This window comes from Parambassis ranga, chromosome 4, assembly GCF_900634625.1.
Source record: "Parambassis ranga chromosome 4, fParRan2.1, whole genome shotgun sequence".
Lineage (NCBI taxonomy): Eukaryota > Metazoa > Chordata > Actinopteri > Ambassidae > Parambassis > Parambassis ranga.
This window is the reverse complement of record NC_041025.1, coordinates 19,398,896-19,413,061: the sequence shown is the minus strand read 5'-3', so window position 1 is coordinate 19,413,061 and position 14,166 is coordinate 19,398,896. Positions and strand designations below refer to the sequence as shown.

At 39.9% G+C, this 14,166-nt stretch overlaps 2 protein-coding genes and 1 long non-coding RNA gene across 3 annotated transcripts; all 3 read right to left on the bottom strand.

Moving 5' to 3' along the window:
* Positions 1–3,427: 3,427 nt before the first annotated feature.
* On the bottom strand, positions 3,428–5,566 carry LOC114434938 (cornifelin homolog B-like). Its single transcript, XM_028404402.1, has 4 exons — positions 5,523–5,566; positions 5,323–5,421; positions 5,042–5,229; positions 3,428–3,843 (listed from the first exon to the last, which is right to left on the bottom strand). Exons 2-4 carry the CDS (start codon positions 5,381–5,383, stop codon positions 3,637–3,639), a joined length of 456 nt encoding a protein of 151 aa, XP_028260203.1. The 5' UTR covers positions 5,384–5,421; positions 5,523–5,566; the 3' UTR covers positions 3,428–3,636.
* Positions 5,567–7,286: 1,720 nt separating this feature from the next.
* On the bottom strand, positions 7,287–7,952 carry LOC114434940 (uncharacterized). Its single transcript, XR_003670523.1, has 3 exons — positions 7,907–7,952; positions 7,554–7,640; positions 7,287–7,467 (listed from the first exon to the last, which is right to left on the bottom strand). It is a non-coding gene; the product is annotated as an uncharacterized LOC114434940 (long non-coding RNA).
* Positions 7,953–10,305: 2,353 nt separating this feature from the next.
* ttc22 (tetratricopeptide repeat domain 22) lies at positions 10,306–14,166 on the bottom strand. The gene is made up of 8 exons (XM_028404400.1): positions 13,904–14,166; positions 13,074–13,374; positions 12,716–12,771; positions 12,521–12,636; positions 12,309–12,427; positions 11,523–11,684; positions 11,178–11,330; positions 10,306–11,109 (listed from the first exon to the last, which is right to left on the bottom strand). Exons 1-8 carry the CDS (start codon positions 14,164–14,166, stop codon positions 10,573–10,575), a joined length of 1,707 nt encoding a protein of 568 aa, XP_028260201.1. The 3' UTR covers positions 10,306–10,572.

Below are 14,166 nucleotides of genomic sequence, written 5' to 3'. Positions count from 1 at the left end.
GGTCACCCCGGCGACAAAAGAGAAATAATTTAATCATGTTTTCTCATTTTTGGAGAGCAAATGTTTTTTGCCAGAATAATTAAAGGCCTGCCCCAAATAGTTGCCTTCCCCTTTCCCCTGATTTAGGCAAATAAAGGCCCGAAAATAAAGTTGAAGTTTTACGGTACAAGATTGTAAAAGAATCCCGGGCACCTGCTAATTTTTTCTTGTGTCTCCTAATTGATTAACACTGCTTAATCAAGCTTTTATTTCTGCTGTGTAAAAGTCTTCTGATTGTGCACTACCTCACAACATCCACCAGACTTACAGAAACAGCTCAGAGAATTTGTATCTGATTTGCAACTCACCTCACAGCAATAGGGTTCCTGGTTCAATTTCTGTACTCTTACTGTACTTATGACACCATCACTGTGTCAGTTTAACAACGAAACACTTTCTGAGTATGAATACCTGCTATGTAAACAAAACATATTGCCGAAAGGTGCAATGACATCATCTTGTCATAATTTCCTCATTAGTTCAATTTCTTCTCTGTTACAGTCCTTGGTTTTCTGTTTTTGAAGTAATCGGGTTTTGTTTCCCTACTCGTGGCTTTGTTCAGTTTCTTGCAATGTGGTATAGTTGACTTATGTTTAGGGTCTAGTCTTGTCTTGTGTCCTTCCTGTTCTATTGTGAAAATCCATGTGGGCCTCTGCTTTACTTCCTCTTGTTTTCCTCTGTTCTCACTGCATGCCCCACCTTAATGTTTTCCACCCGTGTCTTTTCACCCTTTCCAAGTGTATTTAATCCATGTGTTTCTTTATTTGTCCTTTTCAGTAGTCTATGTTACTTCCTGTGTGCCTTACCCGAGTTTCTTTGCTCCTTTGCTCTGTACGCTTTTTGACTTCCCAGAGTTCACTGTCTGGATTGTTTTAGTTGAGGTGTTAGGGCTACTTTATTATATCTGTCTTCTTCTTTAGTTTGGTCTTTCAGCTTGGAATTAAGTAACTTAGTTTTGAGTGTAAGGGTTAGTTGTGTCAGTTTTTTTTTTACCTCGTCAAGGCAATTATGAGTTTTTTTTATGGACTCGTAATTATAAGCCTGGTCTGAATGTTTTTTTTTTTTTTTTTTTTATTTCGGCTGTATAAACTCTCCTAAAGCCCAACCGATCGCCTGTTTAAGCCAGTTCCACCCTGCGCAAAAATTGTGATAGGTACTGCTTGCTTGACATCCCTCCAGAATTCATTCGCTTTTTTTCTATTACAATATCCTTTTGTTACGCTGTCGGCAACAACAGACAAAAAGTTCATGACCTGTGTATCTGTCTGGATTCAAAAAAGGTCCACGCTCCTTACTGATGTCCACAATCAAGTTTATTTCTCTGAAGATTCTTGGAACACCGTGAAAAACTAAAGAAAATAAAACGTTTCAATAACAGCATCAACAATAATGTTTCTTTCACAGAATGAACAAAGATTCTCTTTAAAACCAGCGGTAGATAAAGATTTTGGTGAGCATAAAGTCCTCCGTCTCTATGTAGTCTCGTCTCTGCTCTTCTCTTCTTCTAATTTTTACAAACTTAATCCAGCAATCTCATAAGGTAAGGAGCAAATGTATATTTTGTTACGGAGACACATAAACACAAACTCGCTTCCACTACAACCTGCCTTTGTTTACTCACGTGTTCTCAGAAGGCAAGGGTCACCCCGGCGACAAAAGAGAAATAATTTAATCATGTTTTCTCATTTTTGGAGAGCAAATGTTTTTTGCCAGAATAATTAAAGGCCGGCCCCAAATAGTTGCCTTCCCCTTTCCCCTGATTTAGGCAAATAAAGGCCCGGGCTATCATTTGAAGTTTTACGGTACAAGATTGTAAAAGAATCCCGGGCACCTGCTAATTTTTTCTTGTGTCTCCTAATTGATTAACACTGCTTAATCAAGCTTTTATTTCTGCTGTGTAAAAGTCTTCTGATTGTGCACTACCTCACAACATCCACCAGACTTACAGAAACAGCTCAGAGAATTTGTATCTGATTTGCAACTCAACTCACAGCAATAGGGTTCCTGGTTCAATTTCTGTACTCTTACTGTACTTATGACACCATCACTGTGTCAGTTTAACAACGAAACACTTTCTGAGTATGAATACCTGCTATGTAAACAAAACATATTGCCCAAAGGTGCAATGACATCATCTTGTCATAATTTCCTCATTAGTTCCATTTCTTCTCTGTTACAGTCCTTGGTTTTCTGTTTTTGAAGTAATTGGGTTTTGTTTCCCTACTCGTGGCTTTGTTCAGTTTCTTGCAATGTGGTATAGTTGACTTATGTTTAGGGTCTAGTCTTGTCTTGTGTCCTTCCTGTTCTATTGTGAAAATCCATGTGGGCCTCTGCTTTACTTCCTCTTGTTTTCCTCTGTTCTCACTGCATGCCCCACCTTAATGTTTTCCACATGTGTCTTTTCACCCTTTCCCAGTGTATTTAATTGGTGTGTTTCCTTATTTGTCCTTTTCAGTAGTCTGTGTTACCCTTTTTGACTTCCCAGAGTTCACTGTCTGGATTGTTTTAGTTGAGGTGTTAGGGCTACTTTATTATATCTGTCTTCTACTTTAGTTTGGTCTTTCAGCTTGGAATTAAGTAACTTAGTTTTGAGTGTAAGGGTTAGTTGTGTCAGTTTTTTTTTTACCTCGTCAAGGCAATTATGAGTATTTTTTTATGGACTCGTAATTATAAGCCTGGTCTGAATGTTTTTTTTGTTTTTTTTTTTGATTTCGGCTGTATAAACTCTCCTAAAGCCCAACCGATCACCGATCAGGTAATTCTGATAGGTACTGCTTGCTTGACATCCCTCCAGAATTGATTCGAAGAAGATTGTAAAAGAATCCGGGGCACCTGCTAATTGTTTCTTGTGTCTCCTAATTGATTAAAACTGCTTAATCAAGCTTTTATTTCTGCTGTGTAAAAGTCTTCTGATTGTGCACTCCCTCACAACATCCACCAGACTTAACAGAAACAGCTCAGAGAATTTGAATCTGATTTGCAACTCACCTCACAGCAAGAAGGTTCCTGGTTCAATTCTGACTGGTTCCTTTCTGTGTGGAGTTTGCATGTTCTTCTTAAGTCAATTGGGGACTCTAAAAGGTGTGGGCGTGAGTGTGAATGGATGTTTGTCTGTGTATATGATAGACTGGTGACCTGTCCTGGGTGCACCCTGCCTCTCACCTGTAGACAGCTGGGAAAGGTTACAGCCCCCCGTGACCCTGCACTGCAGGACAAAGTGGGTTCAGATGATGGAGAAAACCTCACAAAAAACAGTGATAGAAACATGAGTCAGACTGGCTCTGATTTAATCAATTTTATTGACTATATGAATTATATGCCTTACACACATCATAAATTCAATTTGGCTGCTTATTTTCTAAATAAATTGCATAGGCATCATCGTTGCCACTAAAACAAACTAAATTTCACTAACAATTACAAATTTACACACATGCGTGGTATCAGACTCTGCAAATGAAGGCGCACTTTTAGTGTAATTTTCTTCTGCTTTAGTTTGCTCAGATTTAGATCTCAGAGGGAAATTCTTATTCATGTAACTGAACATACGTTTTATGATTTGCAAAATAACTTAAATAGCCAGCACCAATGTCAGCATTAATTTTGGATGACATGTTGGGTCACAAAAGCAGCTGGAGGCACTTGCTGCATCATCATCATCATCGGAGCAGGCTGCATGTTGACAGTAGTCTGTATGTTGATGACAGTGGGTTCTTTCTTTTGATGTCTTAACTCACGATGCATCTGACACCAGGTGCAAGTCATGCAGAAACAGGAAGCCAGTATGTCCTTGCAGACCGAACCCTGCACAGAACATCAGTTAAACACGGCTTCACTTTTAACTTCAGTGTTCGAATTACGGGGGAGCTAAGGGGAGCCGAGCTCCCCTGAAAAGGACGTGAGCTCCTTGAAAGCCTACTTTGAAACATTTAGGGGAAGCTCTGACTTTCTGTACAGTCAGGTATTTAAAATAAATAATGTAAAACACTTCAGTGCGTGTTTATTCGCTGTCTCTGTTAATAAACACAATGCGGCGTCTATTGTGTTGCCGACCATGACAGGCGGGCCTACGTAAATCACTACGTTTTTAGTGTTACGTTGCTTCCTGAATTTCTCTTCACTTAAGTGGTGCGGCCATAGACATATGTATATACCTAGACGCCGCATTGAGCGATAAATCTCGTGTCAACACCGCCGCCATCTTGCATGTGGCAAAAAGTGGAGCGAACCCCTGTATAGATGTGTGTGTGTTGATATGTTCGGAAATGTTCATCAATGTCAATATAAAAACGATTTATAACAACGGTAATCATATTACATACAATAACAAATGTTATAACAATGTTGCCTTTGGTGCTTGTTTGATTTCCAAATATATTATTGTTATATTATTATTGTGTGCGAATGGATCAATGACGGACAGTAGCTTAAACGCCTTGTAGAACGCTTCATTGTCCATTTCATTGTATTAGTTTAGTGATAAATTTGCCACATCCAATATGGCGGTCACGCTGACGTACCGCAGCGACGGGCCAACCTGCTCAATGAAGCGTCTACGTAGGCTATATGTCCATGGGTGCGGCTGCAGGGCTCTCAAGTCTCACGCACTGAGTGAGACGTACGTGCATTTTCTTACACTTACACGCCACACATGGCATTTCTCACGGGAAGACTAACTTCATTGCACAGAAATTCCTATAAACAAGTCAAAGGCAGAAATACTGCACTGGTACAGCTGTCTGGAATTAGCGACCTATCGACCAATCAGAAAATAGAATTTCTTGTTGCCGGGTATCAGCTGCAAGCAGGCGATCCATGAACGGGCAGCGTACGTAAACTATGATAGATGAGCTGGAGGTGGAAGAGAACCGTCAGGAGAGGGACAGAACAGGCCTGACGGGACGCACCCCAGCAACCCCCCCACTCCACCGGCTCCCCCGAAAGTCCCTGTGTAATTCGAACACTGTTTAACTTGATGACTTTACATGATCGTATGTTGTACCTTGATGTTGTATTTGTTACGCATGGCAGTCCTTAGACCTATGGTTGCAGGAGGAGCGACCAGAGGAACTCCGTAGGGTGCAAATGTAATTAGGCTGCATATGTCAAACAAGGGGAGAAAGTAGTTCTCCCCAAATCTGTTGGAAACAGTGCAAGTAAGGCTGGGGAAGCACCAGAAGCCATAGCAGCCTGAAAATGTAACACAGAGATACAGCAGAAAGGTGAAGCAAACTAAATAAAAAAAACACCTCTTGAATGCTAATCTGTCAGTTTTATTCATACACGTTTGTGCATCCTCAAAGCAGTCAAAGAGACCAGAGTCCCAGTCTTTTTTTTCTGCCATTGATGGTTGAATTTGAGTTGCTTCAGGGTGGACAGGCACTGCAATGGTTAAGACTTGGAGGCATCAGTAATACGAAGCAGAAAATAGTATTAAATTAAAGAGCCTGTTCAGTAAAGTACAGAGACACAGAATGTCTTACCTGCTTTAGTAGGACACCTGCTTGGCACCTGTGCCGATGGACAAATGAAAGGATATACTGCATATTTTAGGATGAGGAGTGGTGTTCGGGTGGAAATACTGAATGCAAACAATGCAAAGCCTGAAGATTAAGGCACAAAGTAATCAAATATACACAGTGTAGGAATAGGATTTGCATTTTCCTATTTGCATCATCTAAATAACAAAATGATTGTTTGCATGTCATGCAAACAATAAAAATAATAAACATTTAAAGGGAATTGTTCTCTTTCTCTCTGTGTTTAATTGTAAGGTGTTAGTGTTTCAGGTCGCGGGACATTTTCTGTCATTTACAATTATTTGAACCCCTGCTAATTTTGTTTGGTTTGCCCACTAACAAAGAAATACCCAGTCTATAATTTCAATGGTAGGTTTATTTCAACAGCAAGAGACAGAACAATAACAAAGGAATCCAGAAAATTGCATTTCAAAAACGTTATGCATTTTCTGGAATGAAATAAGTATTTGAACCTCTATCGGTGTACATTGGGAGCACTCTCAGCTTGTTACCTGTATAAAAGAGCAGGTCAACAGAGCAGTTAATAATGTGAAGTAGTTCCTAATGACTTTTGGAACAGCCCTGCACCGGTACCTGTCCAGGGTGTACCCTGCTTATTGCTCATTGGCACCTGGGATTAGCTTCAGCCTCCCCATGACCCAATACATGACAAAGAAAATTAAGGATATGGATGGCAGGGTGTGTCTTTGGAATAAAAACCAGTCCATTCAGAAGGATAATTGAGTTGCAGTTGTTGCATTTCAACCTGTAGAGGGCAGTGATGGCACATATGTTACACTACAAGTACAATTCAAGTAATTTTATCACAAAAGGAACTGACATATAGGAACATGCCCCCTTTTTTCTCAGAAATCACAAACATTGTTACAAAGATTTTCATTTAGACAAATATGTCCCTTTTCTTCCCGTGTTTTTTTTTAAATCTTCTGTGTCACTTGCCTGCTCCACCTGCTTGTCATTACCCTTACAGTGTGTAATTGGGCCGCATGGTTCCCCTGCGCCTTTTTTTTTTATCCACTTTGTGTTTTTCTGTTTGTTTTTGTGTAGTTTTTTCCTTTTTTTTTTTTAGTTTTACACAGTCAAGCATCAGGATTGTAACATTTTCAAACAAATTCTTATGAATTATTGTACACTCTATGTGCTGGTGGTGGATTTAAAAACACTGTATTACAGGTAAAAGATCAACTCTTTACACTCTTAGTCCTGCACCAAAATATTATTAATAATATATGCACATTAATTAACAGTAGTAGTGGAGAAAGTTTTCAAAATGTTGAGTTAAGTAAAAGTCCCACACTCACAAATAATGCAGTTATTGTACAGACTTCACATCATGTTTGTTTTCAAAATACACATTTTAATGCAAACTAAGTGATAGATGCTATTGATTTATTGTAATATAAAAAATGAGATTTCTAAAAAGAGCTTGCAGAAGAATAAAGAATCAGAAAATGACAACACACTTCATTAACTCGTCTCAGTTACTTTGTGGCTGCAGGTTGTGTAGTCCTGGGCTGTTGAGAAGGTGTGCCAGCACTGCGGTGTTTCAGCTCTCGGTCCAGCTGACACCAGACACAAGTTGCAGAAGCAGGTCATGATGACATCATTACTGATAGAACCCTGCAGAGGAAACAGTACTTTACTTTATGTGCATTAAGCATAATCACACATGCATGATGGGGATTTAACAGACATCATACCTTAATTCCATATTTCTGTCTCATGGTGGTCCTCAGAGAGAGAGCCACTGGAGCTACAGCCAGTGGTATCCCCATCATTGAAAATGCTGACATGGTGCACATGTCGACTAATGGGAGTAAAGGGTGCTCTCCAAGTTCTTTTGAAATTTTGAAGGCAGGCAATGGCCAGCAGCAGAAAACAAAGCAACCTGAAATGCACGCATCATTTAGTGTCTGTAACATACACACATTCACACATGTTAAGTTGAAAAAAGAAACAAGGTGTAATTCTTACTTGAGGGTAAGTCCTGCTTGCAGTCAAAGACTCCTGAGCTCCACTCTGATGAGGCCTGTCCTGCCATTGGCTGCATCTGATGATTATCTGATTAAATTTAAACACAACATTTTAAACAAAACATTATGAGGAAAATCCCTGAAATTGATTCTTTATCTAATATTTTATAAAGAAAGTGAAATGAACTTTATCCTTTTTGTATTTTATGAGATATAAGGGCCCTGAGAGTAGCTAATGTCCAGCATAGCATTCCAGCCTATAATAATGAACTATACATACACAAACACACACAAATATTTTCATTGTCTTTTCAGATTTTTTTTAAAGAATTAATGTCGATGGTTCGTAATTACCCGATTAAGATGGAAGCCTTGTTGTCACCTCTGCAGCTCTGAAACGATGAAACTGTTCACACAGTGTTGGGGGGGGGGGGGCTTAACAAATAAGAAGGAAATGTAAGATGACACTAAGTTTCTGTTCCACTTCTTCATACCCAAATATTCTGTTTGTTAACCCTTTTTTATATACATTTGTTTTAATCCAAAGCTCTGAATGGAAACTTGGAGCAGGATCTCCATCTACAAATCTCATACAGTGCATCACAATATGAACTGAGATGCCTTAAAACCATTTGGTCAAACCACAGCCTTCTTAACTTTAAGTGAGAGTCAGATTTTGTTGCATTGGAGTTGTATGTTGGCATGTTTTCAATGTACTGCATCTTAATCATAAATCAAATGAGGTCATAGTTTTGTAGTTTGTGTGGACTGAGAGTTAAATGCATGGCATAAGTTAAATCTCAATAGATGGAGACAATTTGTTGTAGCACAAAGTGAACTCAGTCAAAAAACTCAGTGGTTCCATTCCCTTGTAAACATTTCATCAGACACCACTAAGCTGGAAGCTTGTGGGTGTTTTTTTCTGCTGTAATGTTGATCTTATCACTTCAGACAGAAAGAAGTGAAATAAAAAGTACTTGTCAAACACTATTTACCATGACATTTTAATGTTTTTTTAAGTACAAGCAAAACACAATTACATAATTTTTTATCAACAGAGAACCACTAGATAATGCAATGACACAGTAAGGGTAATGCAGTAGACACAATGTTGTTGCATTGTATATATTATAGGAGGTATTGAGTTGTGTACATGTATGATTCTGTTCAGTCTGTGTGAGCTGACAAGTGGGGGGAAAGACAGGAAATATTATAAGGTAAAAAAGTTTTTAAAAAACACAAACATGCAAACATACACATGCACACCTCATACTTGTAATGTTTTATTATAGACTACTTTCTAGAAAACAATTCACATTGACTCAACATACCTTTAATCACACAAAGACCGTCCCTTAAGTGTGTTTATTATTAGAATTTTGATATTTAAACATGTGTTAGGTGAGTTAATGAGACTGTGATGTTTTTTTTGTTACTTCAGCCAAACAGGTTCACATCTAGTTTTCTTTGGAAGCATGTGAAAGAGACAGCCCAATCATTTTAATCTTTTGTTTTGTTTTTACAAGTATGCCGTGTTGGAAAAGAGCCCATTGTTTTGCTACGGCTCTGGGTTTGAAGCAAGCTGGTGCAGAGGATTCAGCAGTTTCATTGTAGAAAAAACACACACACACACACCTCCTCTTGTTCTGTAAATTGAATTGAACATTTGCTCTGTCAGTAGCTCTTCACTCTAATAATAATCGATTATTGTATAGTGACGGTGCCAGGCTGTACACTTTACATGTTAGTAATTAAAGTACTCTTTTAAAACACAACACATACAGGCCCAGCTTGCTATATGGGTGAGAGCTAACCACACAAACCACAGCATAGTCAAACTCGGATAGATGCAACCAATTGTTTATTATTTTATTTTATTTAGCTCTGAAATGAATGGCTTACTTCTGAATACTAGTGAATTAAATTTCTTCTCTTTTCTTATAGTACGATGCAATACGATGTGATAGTGCTGGCCTGTTGTGTGTGTTTTAGAGGTGTTATATCAATAGGGTAAATGCATCTATATACTACTTTGTGTCAACTGGTAATTATGAGTCTGACCTAACTAAGATTACATGCGAGGTTCCTCAGGGGTTCATTCTTGGACCACGTCTGTTCTGGATGGGCCAGAACTTTCTCCAGCTCAATGCTGACAAGACAGACGTGATTGCTTTTAAGCCCAAAACTGAAATGTCTAAGATCAGACCTTACCTTGACTCCATGTCACCAAGGGTTACAAACCAAGCCATAAATCTTGGTGTAATTCTTAACTCAGAGCTGAATTTTAACACCCATGGAAAAACTATTACACAGTCTGCCTATTACCACTCGAAAAATATTGCTAGGATCAAGGGCTTTCTGTCCAAACAAGACAAGAAGAGAAAAACTTACTCATGCGTTCATTTTCCGTAAGCTAGATTATTGCAATGGCATCCTCACATGTCTTAACAAAATAATCAATCTGGCAACTGCAGCTGGTCCAAAACACTGCGGCTAGAGTCCTGAGTAATATCAGGAAACTGGAACGGATTACACCGGTTCTCAAAGCATTGTGCTGGCTTCTTGTGAGTCAAAGGACACATTTCAAAATGTTACTCTTGGTTTACAAAGCACTGAATGGTCAATGCTTTAGTATGTTGCTTTTATTTTGTGATGTCCTCTGTACCTTGCTTTGCCTTACATTGCAACTCTTTACATGTGACTTGTATGTTTGCACCAGAAGCAAAAACAAAGTACACAAAGTAGGCAACATTTTAATGATGTATAGCCCTATCTGCTGGGACCCTACATTGGACACATAGACACTTAGCCACATCATAAGATATAGGGTAGATACACTATTGTGTATAGTTGTCAGGTTTCCATAAATAACCCATCAAAAAAGTAGTTAGTGCTGGAAATATCACAGTTTAGAACCCAGTTAAGAGTACAGATAAGACTTATTACTTTAATCTGTGAAATGGTGCCAAGACATTAATTAATGACCTTTCTCATGTGCCTGTGTATCTATTTAGTTTTATTCAGGTATATGAGAAAGACCTTGCCACCGGCCTCCTCTTAGCCAACTGTTTAGGCACCACAGTTTCCAGAAGCCTCCTCACCAGGTCTAGCCGCCCAGTCCTGATCAGAGCCCGGGATAACTCTGTGACCTCGGCTGTGTGCGTCCTGTAAAGACACCTCAGCTCAGCCTTCACCGTGTCCTGGCTGTACCTCTCCTCTGCTTTGTGCACCCACAGCTCCAGCTGGGTGATGGCAGGGTTTGAGTCAGAGCCTTCCTGCATGAACAGAGCCAGGAGGGCCTGTAGAAGGCAGCGCAGCGCTGTGGTGTCCCTGCTCCCCGGCCTCTCTAACTCCACAGCCTGTTTGAAGCAATCTGCGGCGTTCTGTTCCTCGCCTCTCAGAAGGAGGCAGCGTCCTCTGAGCACGTGTAGGTCAGGCAGGGTGGCCCCTTGCTCAAACTGTAGGGCATGTGACAGACTCACCAGGGCACTGTTCACCGCACCCTCATCCACCAAAAGGCTCTCCTGGAGTGCATCTACACCCATGTAGTAGTACACCTAAAACCAACAACATGAATCAGAACACCATTTTGATTAAATTAATGTTGGTTTAGTCTATGCTTTACCTGTGCAATCTCCAGATGAGTCCGCAGACATGGACGCACACAGAGCACATTGTCCAAGTCTTTTCTAGCTTCTGTCAGCTTCTGTCGGTCTGGAATTCCACCGTCTCCTTGCTTTGCCTTCTCCAGGTCCCTGACATAAAGAATCATGTTGATCTAAAGGGAACACAGTTAAAAATATGGGTTCTCATCTTATTAAATATATGAACGTTTGTGTGCCTGGCAGTAAATGATATAGAGAACAGAAATAACATCTAATTTGTCAAACATGCATTTATCAGATACTACAATACAGAAGCATAAAATGGATGTGTAATGCACTTTCCTAACACGCTACAGCTGCAGTACCTTGGCACGGGTGCAGTAAGCCTGCCAGTTGAGCTCCGGGTCTGGCAGCACATTTAGAGCCATATTGCAGATCCCTGTGGCCATCTCATGTTTGCCCAGAAGAAAGAAGACTTTGGCCAGAAGGTTCAGGGTGAATGCATCATCACTGGCCATATTAATAGCCTGAAGACAGACACATAGATTATTATTCATTTTAAGTAAGCCTGCTTCTGTAATATTCTGTGTTTCCTTGTGAAAAGTGAAACACAGTTTAAGGGGTAAGGCTTTAATAAAATCTGATTGATTCTTTTGGTCACATCAGCAGCACCAACTAAATTCTCTTAGAGGAGAAGCATGAAAAAAAGTAATGTGATACCCTATTGGCTGCTTCAGTAAGGTCATTTAAGTTAAAAAAAAAAACCCTACTCACATTAGACTACTTAGCTACATCTATAAAAATCCTTCACAAAGGCACAAGCTAAGATAATTCTTCAGCAAAGCATTAGATTTGCATACTGTGACCCTATGTATCACAGTCTTCTTGCACAATGTGACAGTTTAGACACACTGACCTGCTGATAATTGGCTCCATGTGTGTCCAATCTAACAGCACATTACTGATGAGGTGCACCTGCAGAGTAAGCTACATATAGGACTCACCATGGCAGGTCTCATTTCGCACTGAGGAAAGTCCAGCTGAATCGTTTGCTTTCTGAACTCTAAGCTTTCTCTTTGACCGTTTTATTTGTGTGGGATGATGTGATTGTGTGTACAAAATTTGGGATATAAATATTTAAATTTACTCACAGTTCCATAGCAGGACAGGGGATCCGAGGCTGAGTAGCCACAATCGTGTACCGACATGGGCACGGAGGAGAACTCGTCCTTCCTCTCTAACATGATGCCGATGTAACACCAGGCTAGAGCTGACAGCAGACGTTACAATGACATTTCTTTTTTTGTATTAGTTTAAATAGTCACGCTGAAATCCCCCACAGACACAAACATCCCCTCTTTACCTTTATTTTGCATTTTTTCTGATTCCAGTGTTTCTTTCAGAAGCTTGAGTCCCTTATTGTAGTGAGAAAGTCTGGAGTATTCAGAATCCTCTTTGGTCTTTACGATGTCGTCCAGTCTGATGGAAGAACATAACTTCAATATTCTCACACTTGTAAGTCGTATTTGTGTAAAATCTTCCTGGGTGAGTCCTTTACCTTACATAGATGGTTGCCATTTTAAAATACCAGTTTCTTTTTTCCTCTGTTGGTATCTGGAAAAATGACAACAGCATTGATTAATTTAACTATTTTGCCCAAAGATGTTTTACTGTTTTGCTGTTTTACTGCTGGCTTAGTGTCCCACATCCTCAAACATAAAATTTTAGAGACACAAGTCATAAAAGGACAATAATAAGAGGGCACATAATTACTAGCAGTACACACTATAAAAACACCAACCTTGAAACGCTGGATGGTTATGAGTCACAGAATCATGTGTTACCACATCAGTGCTCCACCTTATAGTTACACAATTTTCATCAGTCTTTACTATGTATTTGTTTGCGCTTCTTACCAGATGACCCCCATAATCCAGGGCTCTGTTGTAAAGTGTCAGTGCTGCCGTTAGTCTCTCTCTCAGGTCATCCTCACTGTCTAGCTCCACATCGTAGGGATAAACGTAGGCCTGCTCGGCCAGGCAGCGTGCAGCCAGCAGCCTGCTCTCCTCCTGAGAGGCCTCTCCACCGTCTACACCCATAAGGTGGGACACTTTGTCCACACACTCCCCAGCTTCCAGCTCTCTCCCCAGCTTGTCGTACACATAGCCCAGGTTGGCCCAAGCGTTGAGGTTTCCAGGGTCTTCTTTACAGATGCTCCTAAAAGAACACACAACCCAGGGAAACAGGGTTTGATGGTGATTAATAGATTTTTTAAAAATTTACATTTCTAATAACTTTCAGTTGTAGTTTTTGTTCAGTGCCATAGGGCAAACATTTACAGGCTACAAGCAACATCATTGTGAGGGTGTTAGCATTTAGCCCAAAGCTAGCATGAATACTGCTTAATGTGTCTTAAATCAGTAGGTTTGTCATAGACCTTTACCACCAGGAAACCAATGGCAACCATCATGGCACCAAAGAGGAAGTAAAAAAATTTAATGCATAGTTTAGATAAATAAAACTTGGAAGTACAACTGTACTGAATGTATGTATGAATGTACCCAATGTGTCAGTTTTAAAGAATGTGAAGCACCACCTACAAGTTATCAAACAAAATATTTTGTTGAATCAGAACAATCAACATTGTAAGAAATAAAGTAAGTGTTCAGTATCTTGTCTGCAGGTAGCCGTGTAAAACAGGGTAATAATGGATTAAAATTAGCCATGATTAGATGTGTGTGATCACCTGAATATGTCCTCGGCTGTGTCCAGCTGATCCAGGTGAAAAGCAAGCAGGCCCAGAAGATTTTGCACAGCATATTGTAGATATCCAACTTCAGCCTCCAGCTCAGCTCGCAGGCTCTCCTGTTTTAGATAAGTGTCCCGCAGTCGTAGCTTCGCAGGTCCAACAGGATCACAGTTCAGGTTAAGTTCCAGGTGGAAGTGACCTGGGATGTAGTCCATGTCCTCCATGAGAGACTCAAGGTCCTCCGTGCTGTTTATTTCCAT

What these genes read in the sequence shown, in the direction of transcription:
- ttc22 (XM_028404400.1), bottom strand. Translation starts at nt 14,166, where the DNA reads ATGGAAATAAACAGCACGGAGGACCTTGAGTCTCTCATGGAGGACATG. An exon ending in ACAGCCGAGGACATATTCAG is followed by an intron (nt 13,375 to 13,903) that starts GTGATCACACAC and finishes GTGTTCTTTTAG; the next exon opens with GAGCATCTGTAAAGAAGACC. An exon ending in CCCTGTCCTGCTATGGAACT is followed by an intron (nt 11,685 to 12,308) that starts GTGAGTAAATTT and finishes GTCTGTCTTCAG; the next exon opens with GCTATTAATATGGCCAGTGA.
- LOC114434938 (XM_028404402.1), bottom strand. Translation starts at nt 5,383, where the DNA reads ATGGCAGAAAAAAAAGACTGGGACTCTGGTCTCTTTGACTGCTTTGAG. An exon ending in CTTTGAGGATGCACAAACGT is followed by an intron (nt 5,230 to 5,322) that starts GTATGAATAAAA and finishes TTACATTTTCAG; the next exon opens with GCTGCTATGGCTTCTGGTGC. An exon ending in GTAACAAATACAACATCAAG is followed by an intron (nt 3,844 to 5,041) that starts GTACAACATACG and finishes TGTTCTGTGCAG; the next exon opens with GGTTCGGTCTGCAAGGACAT.